This window comes from Misgurnus anguillicaudatus, chromosome 21 (genome assembly GCF_027580225.2).
Source record: "Misgurnus anguillicaudatus chromosome 21, ASM2758022v2, whole genome shotgun sequence".
Taxonomy (NCBI): domain Eukaryota; kingdom Metazoa; phylum Chordata; class Actinopteri; order Cypriniformes; family Cobitidae; genus Misgurnus; species Misgurnus anguillicaudatus.
This window is the reverse complement of record NC_073357.2, coordinates 61,634,165-61,660,804: the sequence shown is the minus strand read 5'-3', so window position 1 is coordinate 61,660,804 and position 26,640 is coordinate 61,634,165. Positions and strand designations below refer to the sequence as shown.

General features: G+C 37.5%; 1 protein-coding gene across 1 annotated transcript in view; it reads right to left on the bottom strand.

Moving 5' to 3' along the window:
* LOC129438701 (macrophage mannose receptor 1) overlaps nt 1-26,350 on the bottom strand; it is a 98,621-nt gene extending 72,271 nt beyond the window's left edge. Inside the window, 13 exon segments of the mRNA XM_073858848.1 lie at nt 1,285-1,429; nt 1,518-1,599; nt 10,264-10,379; nt 10,596-10,697; nt 10,800-10,913; nt 11,019-11,176; nt 16,619-16,801; nt 19,107-19,247; nt 23,091-23,204; nt 23,287-23,442; nt 24,379-24,552; nt 25,413-25,814; nt 26,127-26,350. Of these exon segments, the coding sequence (XP_073714949.1) occupies nt 1,285-1,429; nt 1,518-1,599; nt 10,264-10,379; nt 10,596-10,697; nt 10,800-10,913; nt 11,019-11,176; nt 16,619-16,801; nt 19,107-19,247; nt 23,091-23,204; nt 23,287-23,442; nt 24,379-24,552; nt 25,413-25,814; nt 26,127-26,199 (1,960 nt within the window). The 5' untranslated portion in view covers nt 26,200-26,350.
* Nucleotides 26,351-26,640: the final 290 nt, after the last annotated feature.

Below are 26,640 nucleotides of genomic sequence, written 5' to 3'. Positions count from 1 at the left end.
CACTTTCTTGGTAGGCCTACTGCATAAAAAGCCGAAATGAGTCAAAATGGATTTATTGCGTCTTGGTACCAAACTCTTCAAATGATGAGCAATTTTCGGGAGCGATTTTCAGCAGTGACTACCAAAGGGAGCGAAGCAACAGAGTTCTTGTCATCCTTCTACCGTCAGTTACTGGAGTAGACAGTACTCATTTGTTTATAGTCCTATTCGGACGAGATTAGTTTTATGGAGATAGATAGCGTAATGGAATTTTACAGCAGGACGTCTGTAATATTGATGGTCAATTCGGACGGGATTAGAAATCTCAGTAAAACATTCAGAAGTGGGAGGGATAACTCAATTACGCAGCGCGTCACCTCTCTTGTCGTCACCCTGGACATTATCTTGCTTCCTGATATCACATTTGCAAACAACATGACACAAACGAGAAAAACTTTTTTTTTTAGAAAGTCTGTGTAGTTGTATTCATGAACTGACTTGCCACTGACTTGTTTGTATGCCTAGAATGCAAGTAATTGCTTCTTTAAGTGCTTTTATATTAGAAAGAAACACAAAAAATAACAGGAAATGACGAAAATTATCAGCATTTTTACAGCTGGTCTATTCGCACTGGATTAGTATTACCTGAGCTATTTTCTCCGGACCTTTTTACAGAAGGTAAAAGTCGCTGTAATCTTTACTGACATGGAGCATTCAGTAGGGACTAAATTCATTGAGAAGCTCAGATAAAAATTGCTTTACCTCACCTCCCTATGTAAAACTAATCCCGTCCGATTAAGATAACCAGATTTAGAAATGTCTCATTGAAAGAGACGGGGGACACACAGTGTTTCACATAATGTTTACATTGTGTTCTGTGATACACAAAACCACTGGGAGCAGCGGCCACAGCTGTGTTTTATCATAAAGATCAGAATTTAGGACTGAAACTACTGTAGAAAATTCTTTGCTGCCTTAAAATTTTATTTTACTTGAATCAACTAAATTCAAAATTTTTAAGTAATTTTAACTTTAACTATTATTTATCTTGACTGGAGATGAGTTGTTATAAATGATAAAATGTAGTTGAAAGAAGACTTTTAAATCTGAGGTGAACTAAAAAATTTAAGGCAGAAACGAATTTTTTACAATGTACCGACTTTGAAATATTGCGGCTGACCAATCAGAATCCCACATTACAGAGAGCCGTGTAATAAATTTTAATATTCATCAAGACAATTCATTCACTAACATATTTTTTGTTTACTCTGTACTGTATATACTTGCTTATATCTGCATGTGTGCCTATTGGAATCTGACAGATCCAGTCCATATAAGTATCACAATCACGATCATTCCACTTGCGTCCATAATTACTGCCAAATTCAGCACAGTTCTCATTATTGTTGACATTGTTTGGTTCACCATAGGACCAGTTCTGATAATCGGACTAAAACAGAAACAAAAAAAATAATGTTAGAAGGAAAAGCCTCAACAAATCAACACAAATAGACAGAAAATAATGAGAAATCACTCACAGGAGTTTGATCTGACCACACAAAACCAGAATTACTGTCCAATGAAGTGAAGCCGATCCACGCTGGGTCTGATGTGAAAAACCTGAAAAAAAATATCATGTGACAAAACTGAAATTCTTCTCTCTTTGCTAATGGTCTGCATTATGTATTTCCAATTTTGCGAGTTGCGACCAGGGTTGTTTTTTCACTCAGAGGGCATATACTTCATATTTGCTCTTTGGGGAAATACCTGTCGCCATTGCGAGAATCTCTCGCTGAAGTTGCTATGTTCCCGGGCTGCTCTGTTATATGATAAGGGCAATACAAGCACCCCTTGCAGTGCAGGGCATGTGTTTACTGAGGTAGTGCGGTGTCTCACATTGTGGGGATCGCAAATGGAGCTAGCTGTGGTGTCTGAGATGGCTTTGGCTCTTTCTCAGCCCTCGCTGTCTAGTCTCTTTGCGCCCAGGAGGGGTTTAAAAGCCTGCAGAGCGTCTTTTTATGCCGCCTTTTAGGAGTTGGATGTTGTGAGTGTACACTAGTGTTGGTGTCAAGACCACCTAAACCGAGAACAAGTCATGACCAAGACAGACAGAGACAAGACCAAGACCAGTGCAAGTCACTGCATTAAAACACTTATGATAAAATGTGGAATATGCATATGATTAGGCACTTATTGTCTGTGTGTGTGCGTGCGTGTGTGTGTGTATGTCATCAGTAAAGTTGATAAAATAATCAAAGGCATTGCAGATATGTGCTAATTTATCTTTGTCTAAACAAATACAAGTGAACAAACACTAAAGAGCTGAAATCAACTTAACCATTTATTCTGATCTGTCTTTCCATGGCTTGCCATTCACTTAAAGGTGACATAGAATGATTGAACGGAGTATTTATCCTTGTTCTGTGATGTGACATGTAGACAACATTTTTTTTAGTTTGGGTCTGTAATGCCATAGAAGCTTCCTAAAAACCTCTCTCTGATAGCTCTGGTGGGGGATTTTAAACAAGTGGTTTTGCATCTATTTGGCTCCCCCTACTGGCTTAACTTGCAATCTCATTACTGATTGGCTGACTTTGCTGCCACTCAAAAAATGTAGCCAATTATTTTAAAGTGGAGGGGCAGTTAGATGCCTGTGATGTCATAAGCATCAGTTTTTCAGATTGGGCTGTTTTCTGGCTGACATTTCTAAAAGAGGAATTTCTATGAGACTGAGATGTTTAGCACGTTTAGCACTTTTTGTATGTTCGTGAATGGGGGTAGACTACCATTATTTAACAAAGACAAGGTAAAAATGGGTTTTCATTCTCTGTCCCCCTTAAAACAATGCAGGTATTTTTAGTAATAAAATTAGAAAAATTGTCATTGGGAGAAACTTAAACAATTCTTAAATAATGCCAACATCATATGCCAAACTTGAATAAAGTGCATAAAATTAATGATAAATAAATTCATGATGTGCCATCAGTTGTGGTCTTGACCGGTCTTGAAATAGAATTCTGAGTCCTCTTTGTCTGAGACCGAGACGAGACCGAGTAAAAATGCAGTAGATTCCGAGACGAGACCAAGACCTTTAAAAGGTGGTCTTGAGACCAGTCTCGAGAACTACAACACTAGTGTACACAAATCACACTCAAAGAGACATGCACACACGGATATGAGGAATTAATGGAGGTTGTCAGATTAATCAGATAAATGTATCAGATGAATATATATATATATTTTTTTTTGCATAAATCTGATCAAAACTACCAAATATTCCATGATTTTAACTCTTTAATTACCAAGTTCATAAGTGATGCAATGAGATTTCCAATATATAAAGTGATTGTGGACTAGATTTTATAAACATTTTTTACAGTCTTGGGAATGTCAAAGATTAGCAAAAACATTGGCTTTGATTTATTTTTAGTTTTTTTACAGCATCAGATTTAATTTTTTTCTCCCTCATTTACTGTTTATGCCCCATTGACTTTCATTATAAAAAAAAAATTATTCCAAAGCCATGGCATCATATAATCATGCATTCTTGATTGTTAGTGGTTTTCCCTTTTGCAAAGTGGGAAAATGTGTCATTTTTAATGTTGATGACCATGTGATTTTTCTAGGCCTGTGCAAAACAGATCTTAATTTCTGCTTGTACATTGAGTTAAATGGCATATAAAAGCATATTATTTTGTGTGTGTGTGTGTGTGTGTGTGTGTGTGTGTGTGTGTGTGTGTGTGTGTGTGTGTGTGTGTGCGTGTGTGTACCATAAATGGCTGAGGCGACGCCTATACACTTTCTTCCTCAATCGTTCTGCTCCTGGAAGCTCTATAGAATTGATAGCCCCATCTTTTGTGGCCCGAGTTTGGATTTCAGACTTTCTAGCTCTCCTAGCACAGGGATGGGCAACTCCTGGTCCTGAAGGCCAGTGTCCCTGCAGAGTTCCGCTCCAACCCCAATCAAACACAGCTGAAAAATGTAATTGAAGTCTTCAGGACTGTTTGGAAATGACATTCAGGTGTGTTCGATTAAGGTTGAAGCCAAACTCTGCAGGACTGTGGCCCTCGATGCCCACCCCTGTCCTAGCAGGTCAACCATAGGAGGTTTGTCTGAGGAGGCACCTTCTTATGCGGGCCGGGGGTGACATATTGCAGAGAATATGGAAATTGTTGGTTGGGCTCCTTTAGTTTGTGAACCACTGTCTCTCAACCGAGGTTGTTGAGACCATACTTAACTCTAGAGCTACCTCCCCCAGAAAACTGTATACATCAAAGTGGAAAGTTTTCAATTCATGTGTAATGAAATGCATATTGACCCAGGTAACTGCCCATTGGCTTCAGTTGTGGAATTTCTACAAGATTGGTTTCCGTCAGGGCTTGCGCCTCCTACGGTAAGAGCATATATTGCAACCTTAGCTGTTTTTTGCTCCCCTCCTATTGAGGGGTCTTTGAGGACGCAAGATCGCTGATGAACGCATATTAAAAAAGAGCATATTAATACAGGAATACTTTTTCTAGGCGTATTTTCCAAACTGTGTTTTTCACTCTATGCAATAGGTTCTTTGTTGCATTATGAGATGGGTCATTCTTTATTTGTGGTGGCAAGTCATGTCCCTCTACTTAACAACAGTTAAAATACCAATACAAATAAATTATGAAATGTTTCCATATTTGTATTCTGTAGGATAAACACAATTCATTCACTTTTAACGTTTAAATTTTTTGTCCTACAATAGATATTTAATTGAGTATGAGAGATTGCATTTCTAGCAAAATATGCAAGTCACCACAGGGAAATAAGGTGGGACGTGCAAAGCACCTGGCTTGGCTGTATAAAATATATAAAAACAAACTGTTGTTCATTAGTTCATGCGTTTATTGTGCTTGGACACTGGATGCGCAAGCAGTGCATTTACAGTGAGGTTAAAGCTAAATGGTCGCATTTCTGGAGCAGCACCTGTCTATCTACCTCAAATATAACATATCAAATGATTGCATTAGATTTTAATGTGGAAATGTGTTGACCTTGGATACTTTACTGTACAAGCAGTAATCAAGTGGAGCAGTTTCTTATGAATGTCTCTTTCTTTTTTCTTTTCTTACGAGTCAGCGGATCAACAAGATTATTCTTAGAAGAATATGTGAGAAGGTCTTTTCTATGAAGAAGATCTGATTATTTTTGGTTTGTTTTGGAGTCTTTAACAAGGGCCATCCCGCCTCCAAGCAGACATTAGTAAATTGATTGTGGAAGTTCTTTTGCTAGTATATGAGGTGTGCAGATTGTCTTCCCCTCTGCTAGTCAGGGCACATTTTACTAGGAGTATGGCATTTACTCAGGCCCTTCAATCTGGGGCCTCCATGCAATATGTGTGCGATGTTGCTGGGAAATTCACCCCGTACACTTTTATGAGGTACTATAGTTTGGACATCTCATCCTTAACTGGGGCCTCATTTATGAAACGTGCACAAAATGGGTCTGGAAACGTGCGTACGCCAGTTCCAACGCAAACTTGGCGGGAATTGGTGACACAGATGGTGAGGTTGTGAATTTAAAGAGGGGAAGATGGCCTGATTGAATTAAATACAAGATGGCATCAAACACTCTACCATTAAATAACTACAGAACAGTGTAAATAACAATGTATATATACAGTCTTGTTCAAAATAATAGCAGTACAATGTGACTAACCAGAATAATCAAGGTTTTTAGTATATTTTTTATTGCTAGGTGGCAAACAAGTTACCAGTAGGTTCAGTAGATTCTCAGAAAACAAACAAGACCCAGCATTCATGATATGCACGCTCTTAAGGCTGTGCAATTGGGCAATTAGTTGAAAGGGGTGTGTTCAAAAAAATAGCAGTGTCTGCCTTTGACTGTACAAACTCAAAACTATTTTGTACAAAAAAAAAAATTCTGGGATTTAGCAATCCTGTGAATCACTAAACTAATATTTAGTTGTATGACCACAGTTTTTTAAAACTGCTTGACATCTGTGTGGCATGGAGTCAACCAACTTGTAGCACCTCTCAGCTGTTATTCCACTCCATGATTCTTTAACAACATTCCACAATTCATTCACATTTCTTGGTTTTACAGCATTTTTGATATCACCCCACAAGTTCTCAATTGGATTAAGGTCTGGAGATTGGGCTGGCCACTCCATAACATTCATTTTGTTGGTTTGGAACCAAGACTTTGCCCGTTTACTAGTGTATTTTGGGTCATTGTCTTGTTGAAACAACCATTTCAAGGGCATGTCCTCTTCAGCATAGGGAAACATGACCTCTTCAAGTATTTTAACATATGCAAACTGATCCATGATCCCTGGTATGCGATAAATAGGCCCAACACCATAGTAGGAGAAACATGCCCATATCATGCTCCATGCTTCACTGTCTTCACTGTGTACTGTGGCTTGAATTCAGAGTTTGGGGGTCGTCTCACAAACTGCCTGTGGCCCTTGGACCCCAAAAGAACAATTTTACTCTCATCAGTCTACAAAATGTTCCTCCATTTCTCTTTAGGCCAGTTGATGTGTTCTTTGGCAAATTGTAACCTCTTCTGCACATGCCTTTTTTTTAACAGAGGGACTTTGCGGGGGATTCTTGAAAATAGATTAGCTTCACACAGACGTCTTCTAACTGTCACAGTACTTACAGGTAACTCCAGACTGTCTTTGATCATCCTGGAGGTGATCATTGGCTGAGCCTTTGCCATTCTGGTTATTCTTCTATCCATTTTGATGGTTGTCTTCCGTTTTCTTCCACGTCTCTCTGATTTTGCTCTCCATTTTAAGGCATTGGAGATCATTGTAGCTGAACAGCCTATCATTTTTTGCACCTCTTTATAGGTTTCCCCCTCTCCAATCAACTTTTTAATCAAAGTACGCTGTTCTTCTGAACAATGTCTTGAACGACCCATTTTCCTCAGCTTTCAAATGCATGTTAAACAAGTGTTGGCTTCATCCTTAAATAGGGGCCACCTGATTCACACCTGTTTCTTCACAAAATTGATGACCTCAGTGATTGAATGCCACACTGCTATTTTTTTGAACACACCCCTTTCAACTAATTCAACTAATTGCCCAATTGCACAGCCTTAAGAGCGTGCATATCATGAATGCTGGGTCTCATTTGTTTTCTGAGAATCTACTGAACCTACTGGTAACTTGTTTGCCACGTAGCAATAAAAAAATATACTAAAAACCTTGATTATTCTGGTTAGTCACATTGTACTGCTATTATTTTGAACAAGACTGTATATATCCCAAGGGTTTTTCCCTAGGACTTTTTTTTACTTCCCTGGCTAAAAAGTACGTTTTTTTCCTCCTAGGGGGTTTTTCAACCTGGGGAGGCAGCCTTCTTGGGCTTAACTTCTATACGTTAAATTAGTAACACGCTTGCTTATAATGTTGATTTATAGCCGCAGCAAATTTAGCTGCTTGTGCTATCGTGTATTATGTTGTGCTATCTGTCGATTTTCTGTGCTTTTCACTGCTCCTATTAAAGGCGCAAAAGAGGATGTTTTTCGCCGACCGAGAATCCAAAAACGGTAACATTTCTAGGGAACGCCTTCCAAAACTCGTGCACGAACGAGTGTTTGTTTACCACTGGCATATGCTTTGTTGCGTCAGTGGATTCATTATGTGAAATGATATGATAATAAACACATAAGACGTTAAAACGTTAGATCAGTCGATGCTAACTTACTCCCATTTCAACTAACGTTAGCATGTAGCAGACTGGTCACAGCCTTACAACTACAGTACAATAACAACGTCAATATACCTGAATAACAGTACAACAATAATTACATCCACAAAGAAAGAATAATCACTGTTACCTGTTGAGAAGATTTTTTGCGAACTGCGCGTCTGTCTTGACACCTCTCTGTTCCTTCATTGCTCTCCCGCTTTTAAATGTTTCTCCATTAACGACTCTGGTTACATTAAGTTACGTTATTTTGACAATTTTCTCCTATTCCCAGCGACTTTAAAAAAGTCTTTCTTTTGCGTCCTCCATCGGGTTTTTTTTTCTTCCATGGTGCAAATTCGAGGAAGAAAGCAGGAGCGACAATGAAAACAAACCAAAGCTAAAGACGGAGTTTCATGCGCTATGCGCATGCGTCGCCTGTGTAAAGTTACTGGAGCGTGCACATCTCTCACAAGGAACATAATGGCAGTGATTGACAAGCCAGAGGGCCAATGATGATTGCGATGACCGCAAGAGCAATTGGCTGATGTTTTTAAGGCCTTATCTTGTGCACAGATGACGTATATTAATATTATTACTTTCAGTGCACCTAATAAATTGTCTTTATCATTTAGTAAAGACAGTTTCAAGTAATATTGCAAAAATGTATAAAACAAACATCCTCTTTTCCACCTTTAATGTAAAGCTGCTTTGATACAATTACCAAATTGTGAAAAGCGCTATATATATAAAATAAATAAAATTGAATTGAATATTTAACTTAATTATGTGCCTTTTATTACCAAATCTCAAAGTCTGGAGATACAGCCATTAAACTCTCAAACAAATGCTAGGCTACTCTCTATGTCCTCATTGTAATCGTGCTAACTATAGTGTTCATAACAAAACCAGCATGAAAAAACATGTGTTCGCCTATAACACTGAAAAAATAAATGTACTTACACATGTGCAAGTTATTAAGATAAACATATAAATGCTGCGGTGAGCCCTGTGTGTAGTACTGTGTGATTATAATGCTGGAGGATTACAACAATGGCTTATATTGGCAGAGTGCATACCATCTCATAACTTTGGGGATCAGCATTCAGGAGGTGATTTGCTTTGACTATTTATGGTTAAAAATGGGCGTGTACAGAACGGGACATAAGGCTGGTTCACGTACGCACTCTTGTTTTGTGATTTATAAAGGAAACATTTCCTACAGGTGTGCATACGCATGGTTTTGTAAATTAGAATATTTTTTGGCGTACGTCATTTTTGGCGTTTTGGGCCCACATAAACTTTTAGTTGGGATCCTATGCACATCCTACGTTTTATAAATAAGACCCCTGGTAACCAGGATATGTGCATGACACCTTTCAAAATAGGACAGACACAACTCTTTCCCAAGGCACTTGTTCAGGGATACAAAGGCATTAATTCCCCAAAGTGTTAATTCATTATGCAATAATGACTGTAACCTCTGTTCACTAAGATAGGGAACAAAGCGCTGCGTGTCATTGCCATAACTCATTGATGCTGTAGCGCTTACTTCACTTTTTTAGAAGCGCTGTTTGCACTTCCCCTTTAACCCTTTAGGGGTCCATCACGCTCGTGATGTCATCATCTCGCTGCCTATAAAACGGACTAGTTTCACAAGTTTATTCAGATGTGCGAACACTGCATGCTCTTCTCCCCAAAGTGTCATTTCGTGACGCAATGTCTTGTTTACCGTCATAACCGAGACATTTTTCCATTCAGCAAAAAATATATTTCTCTGGCCAAAAATATGTTTAAATATATGGCAAATACTTAAACATATGCTAAAATATTTTGTAGAAAGTGAAGCTTAATTAAATATATTTAGTTTTAATCTTCATATATTAACACATATTTAAAAATTTATTTGAGGGGCAACAGATATATTTCTAATTTTAAAACTCAAACAGCTAAAACTATATTTTTCCTGGCCTTTTTTAACCTTTTCAAACCTGTTATGTTTACAGGTTTGTAAAATACAAAGTTTTTCTTCCAATGCGACGTGAATGTAACTGCTTTAAAATAATTTTTTATATATTTCAAAATATACAAAAAAATGTCAAAAAATATATTGGTAAAACTACATTTTTGTAAATATATTGCAAAATATATTTCAGCACATTTTGGCCATTTTTATGTATATTTTGAAATATATTTAAAATTATATTACAAATGTATTTTTTGCCGTATGGGTTAGATGTGAAATGTCAACCGCCATTTATTTAGCTTATTTATCAAATCATTGTAGATATAACAATTCGTGAGATCCACCAATCAGACAGTTTTAAGAATAATAAAAAACCTTTTGATTAAAATGAACCAAGCCGATCTTTTTCCATGGGATTGGCTCCTTAAAGAATTAGGTTAAGACTTTGACGTAATTGTAAGTCTGAGTTTCAGTAGAAATAACAGTGTTGCAGACGCAGCCTAACCTAACCCTAACCCATAAACTGATTTAAAATTGTATGTAACCCTGCTTGCATCACCCTACAAAATAATAATAATGATAATAAAGAATATATTCTGTGTGTTAGAACATGTAAGTACTTACGGTAATACATTCATTTCATCTTCTGAATGAAAGCTCGCTAAATCACCACCAATAGCTCGACAGAAATCACGCGCTTCAAACCACGTCTTCTTCTTCTCCTTCTTATTTCTGTAGATCTAAGAAATACATATAAAAACTATGATAGTCCACAACACAAATAATATGATGTGTTTTATTTGTTAATAATTATATTAATATTAATGTTGCATTCTTATAATGTTACATTTCTATCATTTGTGTTCTTTCGGTGCTTTCTGTGACATTTTTAAAAGTGTGTTAATGCTGTTACAGACACTCAGTGTTTCAGAAGAATCGTGTGTCTTCACATTTACCCCAATACAACTTCCTGGACCTTTTTTAATCCAATTATCCGGGCAGCTGGGAGGTTGTGTGGTCGGAGGCTCTCGGGTTGTAGTGAGTCCTTCTGCCATTTTCTTACAGATGTATTTGTGGATGTAATGTTTATTAGTGGATCTTTATTATTAAATGTTTGTTTATTGAAGTAAAATAAAGAGTATGAGGTGATGCAGACTCACAGATGGAAATCCAGGACTGATGACCTCTGGAGATCCTTCAGGTTTAATGGAAGCTTTCTTCTTACAGATGAAACCATGAGCTGACTCACACAGATGATCTGACCACTTTCCCTCCTATTACACAAATGTAAAACATCACTAATGAAGAATTATGATCATAAAACAATCAGAAAGAAACTATTGGGAACAAGATGCAAAAAGAAAATAAAAACCACCCACCTGTCCTCTGATGAGAACACAATCCTCCATTCGATTTGTGATGTGTGAAGGTTCTCCAACAAACCATTTAGTGAAGGTGACGTGTGATCTATCTGACCACTCAAACAGATTCTGAATCCTTTGATCATTAAGACCAATCCAGAGCTCATCAGTTGACACTACACAACAACAACAACAACATTCAATTTTATACCACCAACTGATATTTAAATATTAGAGGTGCAACAATAACAAAGATTTTAATAATCTAACAATCAATGATTACTTTATTTGTATGTTGTCAAAAATCTCCTTTAAACAGGTGCCATATGATGTAGTTTATCGTCAAGGTCACCACCATATTGGACCTGGCAAGAGTGATCTACAACTCAGGGATCAGTTTTAGGCCCTATCCTATTCTCGTTATATATGTTACCTCTAGGAGACATTATCAGGAAACATAACATAAGTTTTCACTGCTATGCGGATGATACCCAGCTTTACATCTCGTCGCATCCTAGCGAAACCCACCAGTTTTCTAAGCTAACAGACTGCATTAGTGATATTAGGGACTGGATGGCACAAACCTTTCTTATGCTAAACTCCAATAAAACAGAGATACTTATTATTGAACCGAATCGCTACAAACATAATATGTCAGATTACAAGTTGCCCATAGATGGCTGCACGGTGGTGCCATCTTCCACGGTTAAGAATTTAGGCGTAATGTTCGACAGCAATTAGGGATGCACCGATAGGATTTTTTTGGGCCGATACCGATACCGATTTAAGCAGACAACTTCTGGCCGATACCGATGCCGATACCGATATTAAACACTATACAACACTATACAGTTGGTCTATTAGCTAGTTTATTTCTGCATCAAATTATTTTTACTGAACATGGATTGTATCTAATTAACATTCAACTGACCAACATAATAAGAGGCACAAATTAAGCTAAAACAAATATAATAAGACAACATGACAACCTTCAAATGTGGTTTTTGCTATTCAGCATTTCTTTTATTAACAACATTAACTAATTTTTTTTTTACATATAATGGATTTCTTTAATAAACATAAATAATGCCAGTGCTATTGCTTTAAACAGAGTATAAATATTGCTACTTCAAAAAAGTTGGACTTCTTGCCCCACTAAAGTGCAGTCTGTTTCTTTTATTGTCCAAGACATTTGAGCCAGCTCAACAAAGGTTTTCTGTCGGTGCTTAAGTATAGTGCACACTAGGGCTGGACCAGAATGTTCGAATATTCGTTCCGTTGGTTGACATTCGATTTTCAGTTTTGAGATTCGAATATATATTATTTTACAGCGTTAATGCAGAGCTTTTGCCAAGCAGGAAGTGCGCTTCACGCTCCAGCTCTATAGGTGGCGCAGAAAGACCAACATCCATAGCCAACAGCACCAAGCTGCACCAGTAGAAGAGATCAGAAAGAGATCGCCTCAAAGCGGGCTTCCTGCTTTGGCATTCACACTAATAGTGTTGTAAATAACGTTCAGTTTTTTGCAAAAACTGATTGATTTGCTTTACAAGACATCAATATGTCACACGGAGTTATGGGGGATTACTTTTGTATTAGATATACATGTTTAAAGTGGCGGATCGGTTGACTTGCATGACGGAGCACTGGGGTTTCTGCAAAATATCTTCTTTATTGTTCTACTGATGAGAAACATATTGGATGGTGTAAGTGTTAGTAAATAAACTTGATTTTAAAAGCATGCTACCGTTTTATTACAGTTTGTTGAACTTCATTCGTTCATTTATTTACGTTGTTTTATTTAAATGGGCTAAGTTACCCTTTACGTTATCAGTAATTACTATGCTTCTAATTTCTTATACGGGAGTGTTTGTTTGTTAGAAAAATGTTAGGCTAACGTTACCTTATTAAAAGTATTGCTCGTGTTTTGTTTCACTAATGCTGTTCTCGCAGCACGCGTGACAGGCACGCCGCTACATACGCACACAGATTCCTGCCTTTATTAAAGAGAAAAATATGTTCAGCCCCTACTTCCGAAGCTTTGAATATTTGATTTGATTTCTACTAGAGCTTTGAAGCTCAAAAAATGGTATTCGGAACAGCCCTAGTGCACACCCAAACATTAAATCATTTTAATTGAACATGCAATTCATTGACTTTATGCGGTTAATTAATAAACAATCGGTATCGGCCTTTCTCGTGCTATTGCCGATATGCCGATGGTTTCAAATTCATCAAAAATCGGCCGATAAATATCGGCGGCCGATGCATCGGTGCATCACTAACAGCAATCTATCTTTTGATAGTCATATCGCCAACATCTGCCGCACAGCATTCTTCCATCTTAGAAATATCTCAAAAATACGCCATATGCTGTCTGCATCAGACGCAGAAAAGCTTATACATGCTTTTATGACCTCTAGAATAGACTATTGTAACTCGTTACTCGGGGGCAGTGATGCCACAGTTACTTTGAAAAAGTAATCTGATTACTGATTACTGATTACTCATTTAAAAAGTAACTAAGTTACTTTACAGATTACTTGATTTTAAAAGTAACTAAGTTAGATTACAAGTTACTTTGTTAGTTACATTCCAGTAGCTGCCAACACCCCCACTGCCTCAACATTAAAAATGACAACCGGTTTTGCCAACACTCACTTTATTGGAAGTGCATTTTTAACAGTAACGTCAACAATGTATCTCCTGACATTTTAAGTTGAACTGTTGTGTTTTAAAAAACTAAAATATATATATATGAGTCTTTCTTGACTTCACTTAACATAAATAGGGGTGAGCAGGGGCCATTTTCAGAAAAACTTAATTTTAAAAGTTAATGTTTTAGACAGAGATATATTTTTGTTGTGGTCAATAACTCACAAGTGTGGTCTATCAAAACCAGCTGGAATTTTGAACAAATGTAAAACGACTTCTGTATAATTTCACTTTAAACAAGAGTACTGAATTGTTACTTTTGACCTTGGCAGCAGGGACGAAAGTAACACACAGGTGGGTCAAAAGTAACACAACAAAACATGATAGATTTTTGTGTTACACTTGTTTTTATTAAATATATATTACTATGACCTCTTTAATATGTAACTGCAAACTTATTTTGTCATTTATCTTTGTAAAAAATAATTAAATTACATTTTTATTTTAAATTTCAGTTTTATCAAATGTTTCAAAAGCAACCAACAGTACAAACTTAAATTGCTGAGACTAAAAATATTCAATAGTTTAAACACTATGAAAATAAAATTAAATCAAATTAGAATAATATCAATTTTTTACCATATTATACACAGTATTAGCAGCTGGACAAAACTAACAAGTGTTACTTTTGACCCGACAGGATCTACTTACTCTATAAACTCGACTTACTTTTATTTTGAAAAACGGAGAAGTCTTCAGGATGTTATATACTAAATACCTTGTAGATTTATCAGTATTGTAACACATGAAACGAGAAACACAACGCGTTGTAAGAAAAAAAGACCGCTTTTGGAATGTACTTATCATGGTTGAAAACACAGTTCTGGATCTACACGTGGAAATCGGTGAGTAAATAACGCGATATTTGTCAACTCTTTCAGAGGTTATGTGCTAATATGCGGTCATAGTGAGATTTAGATGTTATCAGGGCTCGGAGAAAATCGCTTTGTTACTTTCGTTCTTCAACTCTCCCACACTTACTAGTTTTGCACTGAAGTCCAGCTTTTGTTGTTTGGGTTAGTGGATGAACTCCTGCTCACTGCTTCGCATCACCGGGTGGGACTATGTGGGACTTGCTCTTAGTTTGACTGTCTGCGCCGTGCTGCGACTCCAAAGGTTTTTTTTTTTAATTTGACGTAGTGTTTTTGTAGCTGCAACTCTCTTCTCTCTTCATTGTACGTTGTTTACGTTTGTGTCGCTTACACGTGACCTGAATTGTCCTCGTGCTGAAAACGTGACTTGTCGCACACCTGACTTCACTTCCCGAGACGCAAGAAGAAATATACAAGAAAATATATATTTTACTAAGGAAAATTTCAAAAATAGTAACGCACAGTGACTTGGATAAGTAACTTTAATCTGATTACTGGTTTGGAAATATTAACGCGTTAGATTACTCGTTACTAAAAAAAGTGGTAAAATTAGAGTAACGCGTTACTAAGTAACGCGTTACCGGCATCACTGCTCGGGGGATGCCATGCAAATCAGGTAAACAAGCTACAGCTGGTTCAAAACGCCGCCGCAAGAGTGCTTACTCGATCTAAAAAGTATGACCGCATCAGTCCAATTCTGGCATCTTTACACTGGCTACCAGTTAAATATCGTATACAATTTAAAATATTACTAATCACCTACAAAGCCTTAAATGACCTAGCGCCTTCGTATATTAAAGAACTACTATCAGAATACAATCCATCACGTAAACTGCGCTCACAAAATTCTGGTCACTTAATTATCCCTAGAATATCAAAAGTGTCTAAAGGTGGTAGATCCTTTTCCTACTTAGCCCCTAAGCTCTGGAATGATTTACCAAACAATGTTCGAGTATCAGACACAGTCGATCAATTTAAATCTAAACTTAAGACATTCTTCTTTAACAAAGCATTCACATAAAATGTCCAGTAAATGTACATTTCCCGCAGTAGTTAGTTTGTCCAGAACAAAGCACTCACATACCTCATATGGGTAATATACTTATGCCGCAATAGTTAGCCTGTCTGGAACCGAGCCGACTTGAACCACTATAATGTTTGACACTTGCATTGCATGCGAACGGCCCCTACGCTAATAGAATTCTGTTTTTCTCTCCCTGTCTCGTCCTCAACCACGAGGACCATGAGACAAACAGACCCAGTTCCGGTTGCTGTGAAGATCATTGCATCACTGATCCACAGGCTGTCCTTCAACGTGATGACCAGCCGATGCCCGACCAACGACCACCGGCTAAACCAGTTTAATTCGCTTACTCGCCTCCTATCCCTACCGTTTCTATATATATATATATATATAAATATATATTAATTCCTCCCAAGGGTTTTTGTCCTTCTAGGACTTTTTCCCATTGGGTTTTTTTTTCCTAGAGGGTTTTTAATCCCAGGGAGAGTCAGCCAACTTTGGCTTAATTTAGCACTTTACAGTATACGTTACTTTATTAATATGCTCGCTTGTACGGTTTAACCGCTTTCTCTACTTCTTATATTATCTATTGATTTTCTGTGTTCTCCTCTACATCTTCTCATGTAAAGCTGCTTTGCAACAATTAACACTTGTGAAAAGCGCTATATAAATAAAATTGAATTGAATTGAATTGAACAAGCAAACCGAAGTAATAGAAGAGCTGTGGGATTTCTATAATCATATTTCCTGTTACATCAAGCACTGGTTTGGAAATATTAACATTATTGTGCTTTCTATCTAGAAATGCCTCAGCTCCAACGTTTGTGTTTTAGGACAGTCCTGTCCTGTCCAATATGGTGCCAAAAGTGGGTTGTGGGACAGGTCATTGCATCAGATTTACTTTCCATGCTCAGCTATTCCCATTTATATATTTTTATTTATTTTGTCAGACAACAATGTGTAGTTTTTTTGTGTGTTACTAAAACTATTTAGTTGTGCAGACGTACTGTATCCAGTCTGAGATATGATGAAACTGTGTTCTTCAATATTGTGAATGCTGGCCAGATCTGATCCTTCTCTGTGACATGCAGTCAAAGCATCACTCCACGTCTTATTTGTGCGCTGCAGATAATAACAGTGACCAGCGTACAGCACCCACGGCACTGGACAGAAGTTAGGCTGATCTACACCTGAGAGAGAGAGAGAGAGAGAGAGAGAGAGAGAAACATATAACATTGACCAAATATGGGCTCTGTGTGTGTTTCCACAAAACTAATGAAAGAGGTATTCAAGGTATGGTATACCACAGGGATCAGTTCTAGGCACGACCCTCTTTTTTTATGCATGCTACCTCTAAACATTATTAGAAAACATAACATCAGCTTTCATTGTTACAGTATGCTGACAATGCCCAGTTTTAAATTTCCCCTGAACCTGTTGAAACCAACCCGTTTTCTAGGCAAGGGGTTTTCAAAGTGGAGAGACCCCTGGTTGTCCGTGATCCATACCCAGGGGGTCGCAAACTATATTGCTATAAATGTTAAAATTGTGCTGTATTATTAACTAGAACAACACAATACACTCTTTAAAAAGTGCTAAATTAAATGTTTCTTCATGGTGATGGCATGCATATGTATTCAACAGGTGGACAACAGTACAGATACAGACTGTGAGATACAAACAACCATTAAAGAAAAATGAGCAGCACACCAACACAACGTTCAACTTCATGCTCAGGTAATTATTGTGATGATCTTTTAGTTCAATATATTTCTATATGGCCCCAAAAACACTAAATTTAGGAAACCTGAAATTGTGTGTGCCCGTTGTTTCTCTCTTGTTAAAGACGCCCTACATTAAGAGTTGCAGATGACATGCTTTTTTATCAACATTTAAAATTTATCAGCATGTGCAAGTGCACTTCATAATGTACAATGTAATATTGGGGAAAATATTTAGACATACAATCAGTTAAAGATACAATTTGTAAAATGCGCCGAAAGATGGCGCCAGATCAAACAAAAACAATGATGTTGTTTACTGACGCTCTGGAGCAGCGTGGAATTATGGGATTTGTAGTCTTTAACTTTAGCCATATCAGACGAGAACGAGAAATCACGTTGATGGATAAGGTAATCAAGTCTTATAAATGTTGCGTTTGATGACATCGTTTATTTCATTATGTAAGTTTATATGTGATGTTCAAAACGAAATTGTTAGTCATATTGATATTACAGTATTAGTCCAAATTCGATGGTAAACACAGCTCAGAATTAAGTTTTCAACTTACAATCTACAATTATTTTTCACATAATGTATTGACAGTACAAATCTTATTGTTAAGTGTCTTAAAATGACCATTTATATTGCTGTACAATACCTTTTGATGTGCATATCCTCCGCGGGAAGACGCGCTGATTACAATCTACACACTAATGTTGTGATTAATATAATAGCATACGTTTTTTGAAGGGTTACGAATCAAAACAACTCACCCATCGCGTAAAACACAAGCAGGATCAAAATCTCGGTCTAGTTAAATGTTGTCGTGAAGCTCTCTCTATCCAGATAATGCAACACCAAATTGATCCTCCCTCGTTTTGTTCCAAACTTTTCTTGGGTCGTTTGGTTGGCCCGTACGCTTACAGGAGCTGACACAACCAGCGGCAGACGGTACAGAGATATCCATAAGTCCATAAGCAAGCGCATAGTTCCGCATTTGTCCACAACACTGGCTGCGTCCGAAACCTCAAGACTGTGAGGACTGTGAGGACTTGTGGCCTCGCTGCCTCATGAGGACATGACTTCTGAAGGCCGCTCAGAGAAAGGCTCTCTGACGCACTTCAAAGGCAGCGTGTTTGAAATATGAACAGAGAGCGCCTTTGTGATAACTAATCACATATTTGAAAACTACAATACTAATTTCTCGCTAGAAATGAAATTAAAATGCTTAAAAAGTGAAAATATACGTTTATTTTCACTAAATTTGTGCTCCAGCCACTTCCTTGGCCGCCATTTTATTTTTTCGAACTCGACCAGTGTTCTCATGTGGGTTACGTCAGTAAAGGCGGTGACAAAGGGTCACATGGATATTAACGTCATTGACAGGAGACTGGACTGCCCCGTGTCAATGTTTTTAATGGAAATTTTCTCACGATTTACAAGTAGTTGAAAACATTACAGATATTGATAGTAATCAGCTGGACAAAATATATAACACTGGCCTAGGGGTTTTTGGAGATTTTACTGCAAATATCTTACAAATTGCACCTTTAATCATATCTATATATAATATAATACCACTCAGAAGAATTTTTTCAAAAGCTGTTACTGGGACGGTGTCTTTTTTATAGGTCTTTAAACAATTGATGTATTCATTTTGAACCATTATGTAACTGTGAGGTACTTATATGCACTCTTTGAGTAAAGTTGTACCTTTACAAAGGTGTTGGGTTTTTTTGGAACCATGAAACCACAAAAGGTCAATCTATGTACCTGTTGAAGGTGTGATATCTGTTGAATTTCCCTTGCGGCAAATGTAACCTAACTTCTTACTGCAGGCCAAACTTTCCCACTTGGATGCTTTACCAGCGTTTAATGCAGCACAGTTAAGGCCCGGCTCCAGAGAGGGATTACCTACAGGAATATAAAGATGACATTCAAACAATAAAAGCATTTAAATGTAAACCATTCAGCTGTTTTTCAACTGAATCATGGGTAAAGTTCACTGTGTTTCCTTACAAAATCTCAGTGTTTATATGGGTCCACACTACAGACTCATAAGTAACACTGAAGCAGTCTTCAATCTGTGACTTTATACTCATTATCCCCTTTTCTTTTTGAAATCTAAAATTGCATTTTACATCTTACTTGTAGAGTTATTTGTGAACTTAGGTTTAGATGTTGGCTTTGTTTTATTTAAAACCATTATGGTGATCCGTGTTTGTATTAGTTTGAGTTTGGATTTTTATCTTAATAATTTTTTTCTGGCTGCTATAACTTTGTATGTTTAAAGCATATTTGTTATGGTGAAAAAGAGACCATGTTGCAATCCTATAATGGTGGTTGATGCATAATGTCAAACATCATAATTTACATTTTCTGCAAAGCCACTTACAAATGAGGTAACAATAGAAGCAAGTAGAGCAACACTAAAACAGCAATACATAAGTGATCATCATCTAGAAAGTGTTTGCTCATTCATCATAAGTATCTTCTCTCTCAGTGATGTGATACTAGCATGATTTTTGTCAGGACTCTGCCTTGAAGTCTTGTTAAATTTGTATTTTGTCATGGTGGCAGAGTTCTGGCAGTCCCTGGCCTTGTGTGGAGGTTCATGCCTAGTTTTTGTGTTTGGCATGTACCTCCGGTGTCTTGTCATTTGTCCCCGCTCCCTCGTCCTCCTGCTTATTGTTAATTATCACTTATTCCCTTCACCTGTTCCCTGCTCGTTATCTTGTTTGGTTTTCTCTATTTAATGTCAGTGTTTCTTTTGTTCTGTGCAGGATCATTGTGTTGTGTGCTCGTGTTTCGTGTGCGGTCTACTCAAGTTATCTAGTCATAGTCATAGTCATAGTCATAGTCATAGTCATAGTCATAGTCATAGTCATAGTCATAGTCATAGTCATAGTCATAGTCTCAGTCTCAGTCTCAGTGTTATCTGTCAGTTTTATGTTTCATGTTCTGCACCCCCTCGTGGGTCTTTGTTTTGTTAAGTGTTAAAATAAAAGTGTTTTCTGTTTTCCCCGACATCGTCTGCATTTGGGTTCATCTGTTCAGCTAATCCTCACAGAATGATCCTGCCAACATTGAACCCAGCGACGGTGTCGGGGTCAGCTGCAGCTGCAGCCCCCGTTTTTGTTTTGTTGCCGGTCGTGGTGCGTCCTCTCCCGGAGTGGCTTACCAGAGGGGTCCGTGACCGGTTCTTCTCCGAGCTGTGGAGGGCTGCCGTAGATTCGGATCCGGACCTTGTGGAGTTGGCGGCCTCTTTTGGCCCAATCTCCGGCTTGGCCGCTGTGTGGTTTCCTCTTGGGCTGGCCGAGTCCGCGCTGCCCAACGAGCCCGCGCAGTCCGCGCAGCCAGAGCCGGAGCCCGCGCAGTCCGCGCAGCCAGAGCCGGAGCCCGCGCAGTCCGCGAAGCCAGAGCCGGAGCCCGCGCAGTCCGCGCAGCCAGAGACTGAGCCCGCGCATTCCGCGCAGCCACTGCCGGTGCCGGCGACAGAGCCCGTGCCGCCGACCCATCCCGCGCGGTCGATTCAGCCCGCGCAGTCCCAGCTGCGTCCTCGCCCCAAACCCCCGTGGACTGTCCTGTTTAGTATCTCGTGGACTTATGTGTGTATGATTTAGTTTGGTTTTTTTATCCTGTTTTTGGCACCTTTTGTTATGTCTTATTCTGATATGTTCTTAGTCTAGTCTTGTATATTATCTGTCATGTGTTCTTGTCTTGTGTGTTCCCTTTTTGGACGCCAGGTGGCGTCCTTTGAGAGAGGGCTACTGTCAGGACTCTGCCTTGAAGTCTTGTTAAATTTGTATTTTGTCATGGTGGCAGAGTTCTGGCAGTCCCTGGCCTTGTGTGGAGGTTCATGCCTTGTTTTTGTGTTTGGGCATGTACCTCCGGTGTCTTGTCATTTGTCCCCGCTCCCTCGTCCTCCTGCTTATTGTTAATTATCACTTATTCCCTTCACCTGTTCCCTGCTCGTTATCTTGTTTGGTTTTCTCTATTTAATGTCAGTGTTTCTTTTGTTCTGTGCAGGATCATTGTGTTGTGTGCTCGTGTTTCGTGTGCAGTCTACTCAAGTTATCTAGTCATAGTCATAGTCATAGTCATAGTCATAGTCATAGTCATAGTCATAGTCATAGTCATAGTCATAGTCATAGTCATAGTCATAGTCATAGTCATAGTCTCAGTCTCAGTGTTATCTGTCAGTTTTATGTTTCATGTTCTGCACCCCCTCGTGGGTCTTTGTTTTGTTAAGTGTTAAAATAAAAGTGTTTTCTGTTTTCCCCGACATTCTGGGTGCATTCTGGGAGTTCTGGAAAAGATGTATTATTTGTTGATACTCAACATGCATTGCAGCATGAAGCATTTTATTGTCACCATTGTTGAGATCCATGTTTTGATTCCTAATGCTTGTGTGTCAAATTTAGACAACAGTTAATTTTTAATGGTCACTGTTTCAAACTGATATGAGAGTGCCAGATCTCATACTTTAGTATCACATTATTAAGAGAAAAAAATACTTCTGGTGGGTAAGCAAACACTAAAATAATAAATATGTTTTTTAGATGATGATGTTTAACATTATATTCTAACCACCACCATAGAATTGCACTACTGTCTCATTTTTTGCAACAACAAACATGTTTTAAACACGCAAAGGGCTCTATCATACCCGCGACGCAAGTGTCTTTTGCTAGTTTCAACCAGGCGCAATGATTATTTTCACGTTTAGCACCAAGTTGTTTAAATAGCAAATGCATTTGCGCCCAATTTTGCGCCCATGGGTCTTCGGATCTAAAAACGAGGTGTGTTCAGGCGCATTGTTGGCGCTTTGCTATTTGGAGGCAACTAAAATAGACTACGCCATTGACCAACAAAAACCTGGTCTAAAGTCAATAGCGCAATATGTTTTTGCTATTTAATGAGCACGTTAGAAATATGCTCTTCGCACATTTGTAAATTCTTTATCTCCTGTTTGTTACAAATAAAATATTTTTAGAGTGCAAACCTTTTCTTACATACTTGTAAACAACTTTTTATGCTATTGGACAGCCATAAATTTACAGCAATTAAATTTTTGCTATTTTTACTTCCATGACTAAAAGAAAACAGGTTTTAAAGGTTTTAATCCAAAAAATAAAAATTTCAATACAAGTAAAAAACAATTTTTTTAACATTAATCTTAAACTGAGGGTCTTCTTCCTTCGCTTAGTTTTTCAATTTACAAAGTCCATCATCTAAGTAGGGATTAGACATAGTGCCAGCGCAACTGGCTTGTAAAGGAGATGAGAGCTGAGACTCTCATTGGTTTATTGCACGTTACGCCCAAAACACACCCATTACTCATTACAAGAATAGGAACAACCCTTTTCGACCATGCGCTCGGTGCACAAACCATTTTTCCTATCGTTAAATTAGCATAAGAGGATTCGGACATGCCCACTTAGGCCGTGCGCTGTGCTCTTTAGACCATGCGCTTAGATCATTAAAATAGGGGCCCAAGAATCAAGATTACACTTAAAACAAACACTGATCACCATAATGGTGACTTGAAATAAAACAAAGCCAAATAATCTAAGTTAACAAATAACTCTACAAGTAAGGTGTAAAATGCAATTTTTGGTTTCAAACAGAGATGGCGATAGAGATGATAAAGTCACAGATTGCTTTATAACACTCTGTAGTGTGGACTTATATAAACACCGAGCATTGTTAATTTAACACTGGGGATTTTGCTGTGTCATCATGAATGTTAGTTACCAGGAGCCCAGTTGAGATATCTGAAGGGGTTTCCATTACTCCATTGCCATCCACTCTCAAAGTCAAGACTGTTGAGTCCGATCCATAAAGCTGAACCCAAGAGATCTGTCAAGCCTGATATATAAAGTTCATGAAATGTTACGTTGTTTAGTGGATGAAATCATTTTAGTTTATGATAATAGTGGGATCTTTGTACCTGATATATAAGACTGTTCATGTAGTTCTGATATACTGAGAAGATCTGCATCTTGTTGTTGGCAGCTGGCTCGAGCTTGATGCCAGGTCAGTGCCGATTGTGTGTTTCTCTGATATAATACACCAGTTACTGGATCACTGTCCCATCCTGAGACGCCTATTAAGTCAAACAATAATTTAAATTATTATCAGCCTTCACTTTTTTCCCGCCATTGACGAATTAACTTATCAATTAAGAGAAAACGCTTCCCTCCCAATGACGAGTATTTCCGACTTTCCGCAATACCGCTATTATCCCAACTATAATACTCTAACCCAGAGGCGGACACTACTTAAGTATTTTTACTTTCTACATAAAAGTACATTTTCATGTATTCTAGTTTTATTAGTGTTTTTCTTTGGAAAACATACATTCTAAAGCATATTATCATAATTTTTACTCCACTACATAATTTCAAGTTTTTGGTTTATATTTAATATTTAAGTACATTAAACATCTAGTATTTTTTATTTTACTTAATTAAAAAGTACTTTTGTACTTTTACTCAAGAAAGTAAAAGTAAAAATTTTTTATGTAATTAGGTATTAAATCAATTTTAATGCAATATAAAAGGAATAAACAGTATAATTCTGTGCTTTAGAATGTAGTGAACATTTTTAGTAAAGTAAAGTAAATGTTTTCCCAAGACAAACACTCTGATAAAGCACAGATGTTTGAAAAAATTTACTCAAAGTACTCGAGTAGTGTCCACCTCTGCTCTAACCCAAATTATAAAACCCAGAAGTATCACCCTAGGGCAAACAGCTGTATGTCTGTAAAAGTTTTGAGGATCGCTCTGCATCTGATCTCCATCAAAAGTCCTTCACAAAAATGGAATTATCTTAATTTGGTGTTTTTGAAGAAACCTACCCATATTAAAGAGGTGATAAAAAGAGAACTAATGAAGGTAGGATGAAACTTTTTTTGTTTGAAAGCAGAAATCTGCGCTGGTTGGCAAATAAAAAAAATGCTGGCAGGGAAAAAGTTAAAAGCTTTATGTGCTTTTGCATGCATTTTATCATTATATTTGCTGTATTATATTTATGGTCTTACGTTCGTCTGGACAGAAGCCCCACTTCTTCTTTGTATCATAATCTGTCTCAGTTGAACACCACAGTTTGCTGTCTGATCTTCCCTCCGTGATGCACTCAGCGTACCACTTGTCATTAAACTTAAAGGGAAACTGACATGGCTTTCCAAATGAATTCCCATCCAGAGTATAAATCTCTACAGGACACAAAATTAGAGGAAAGACAGAGAAATATTGATGTAGTGAACGAGTGAATCTGATGGGTTGTGACTCAAAACTGGATCAGAAGTTTTTTTTCTGATGTGGGCAGCAGGGCAATAAACAATGCTAAATTTATAATGCAACTATGTTTTTACTATAACCTAAAAGTCAAGTAAAAAAAATGTGGCAAGGGTCGTCATCTGTGTTTTAAAACTGGGCTCACAGCACATAAAGACTTGTATGCTGAACACATACAGACTTATAAACATACTCTTTGTGTAGCAAGAACAGATCACTTTGCAAGATCAACCAGCTCTAGTGATTGCAATACAAAAAAAACCAATTTTCTGTGATAAATGACATCTTAAGACCACCTGATATTTTCTCCTCACATCTGTGCTCAATCAGTCTCTGTGAGGATTTTGTATAATTTTATATAGAAAAATAAAACATATCCATCAGCAGATTGGCACTTTAGATGTGGGGTCTTTTAAGTTCACCAAAAGTGGTTCTTTGCTCGTAATCATAGAAGAACCATTTTTGTGCCATATAGCACCCGTGCAGAACCATATGGTGCCATGCAGAACCATATGTGGTGCCACATGGCCCCTATATGGTTCTACACAGGTGCTACACAGGTGCTATATGGCACTAAAATTGGTTCTTTATGATTACAAAACTGCTGTAATTACTCCAATACCTAAGAAACCTAGTATTATTTTATTGTACGATGTCCTTGAGTGTCTAGAAAGACACATATAAATAAAATGCACAATAATAATATTTGTGTTTGCATTTACTCAGTTCTTAGTTGCTATCCAAATTTTGTATTTATTACTTCATATTGTAGATGTACCTTGATATCCATGAGAACACAGATTGTCTGTAGTCCCATAAATCTGCCAGCGACTCCAAGATCCATTTCCCTTAAACAGCACCACATTTGTCTCTTCATTATTGCCGTAGTTCAGATGTAACGGTTTTCCCTTTAAGCCAAACAAGGTCTCATTCTTACATTCCCAGGTCTGTAGACGATTGAGCTCTTTACAGGGCAGAAGAATCACTTTCTGCCAGTCTTTAAGTCTTTGAGCTCCCAAACAGAGTTTAAGAGAGACGCTGATAATTCTTGAAGAAGAAACCCATCGGAAACGCTGAGCATCAGAAGATACATCACACGGTGCCGTCTGTATAACACTGGCATTAATAACATTCACACATCTGTTGTGATCCTCATTGTAGATGAGAAAAGAGCTGGTGTCTAAAAATTAATATTAGACAATGTTAATGATATTCAATTACACTGACCAAGTTATTTAAGTCATTTACTAAACCTGAAGTGTCACTGACATGCAGAACTCATAAAGCATCTACATTATTTATATCTACTGTATTTGGTTTAGAATGATGCTCAACCTTTAACATCACATCTAGATAGACAGATAGATGGATATTTGTCATTTTTTAATGTTACTGTAATGAAAAGTGAAAAAAGATATTAAATATTTAAGTGTCCATTATACAATAGTAATATCTTACATTCAAAATAAATGTTGAAAATAAACCAATGTACCTGTTTGACTGGACGGCTGTACTGCAGCATACAAACAAATCAAAACAAACAGTTGAACACAAAACATCTTCATATCTGAACTTGTGATCCACACATGAAGAAATCCAGCGTGTGTTTGAGGAGTGAGACACTTATATACACTCCTGCTAAAGTTTCTATACAGTCATGTGTTTGAAGGGTTCTGGCTTACAAGTGTCCAAAGTTTCTTCCTTATCTTAGGGACTTATTCCTTTTTCCTTACATGCATCTAAATGCCTTTAGTGGTTTCTCCAAACATGATATTTAAGTAGATGATTCAGTGGCACAGCCTCTTTCACACAGTTATTTCAGTAAATTATCAAAATTACTTTGCAAGTAAATAAAAAAAATGTGCTGTTCACACATGCAACTACATTAGTTTTTTCCACTAAGATATCATTCACACACACTGTAAAGAATATGCAGCATTTTTGTCAAATCAACATTTATTTTTATGTTACCTTAACTTAACAAATTAACAATTCAATATTTCAAT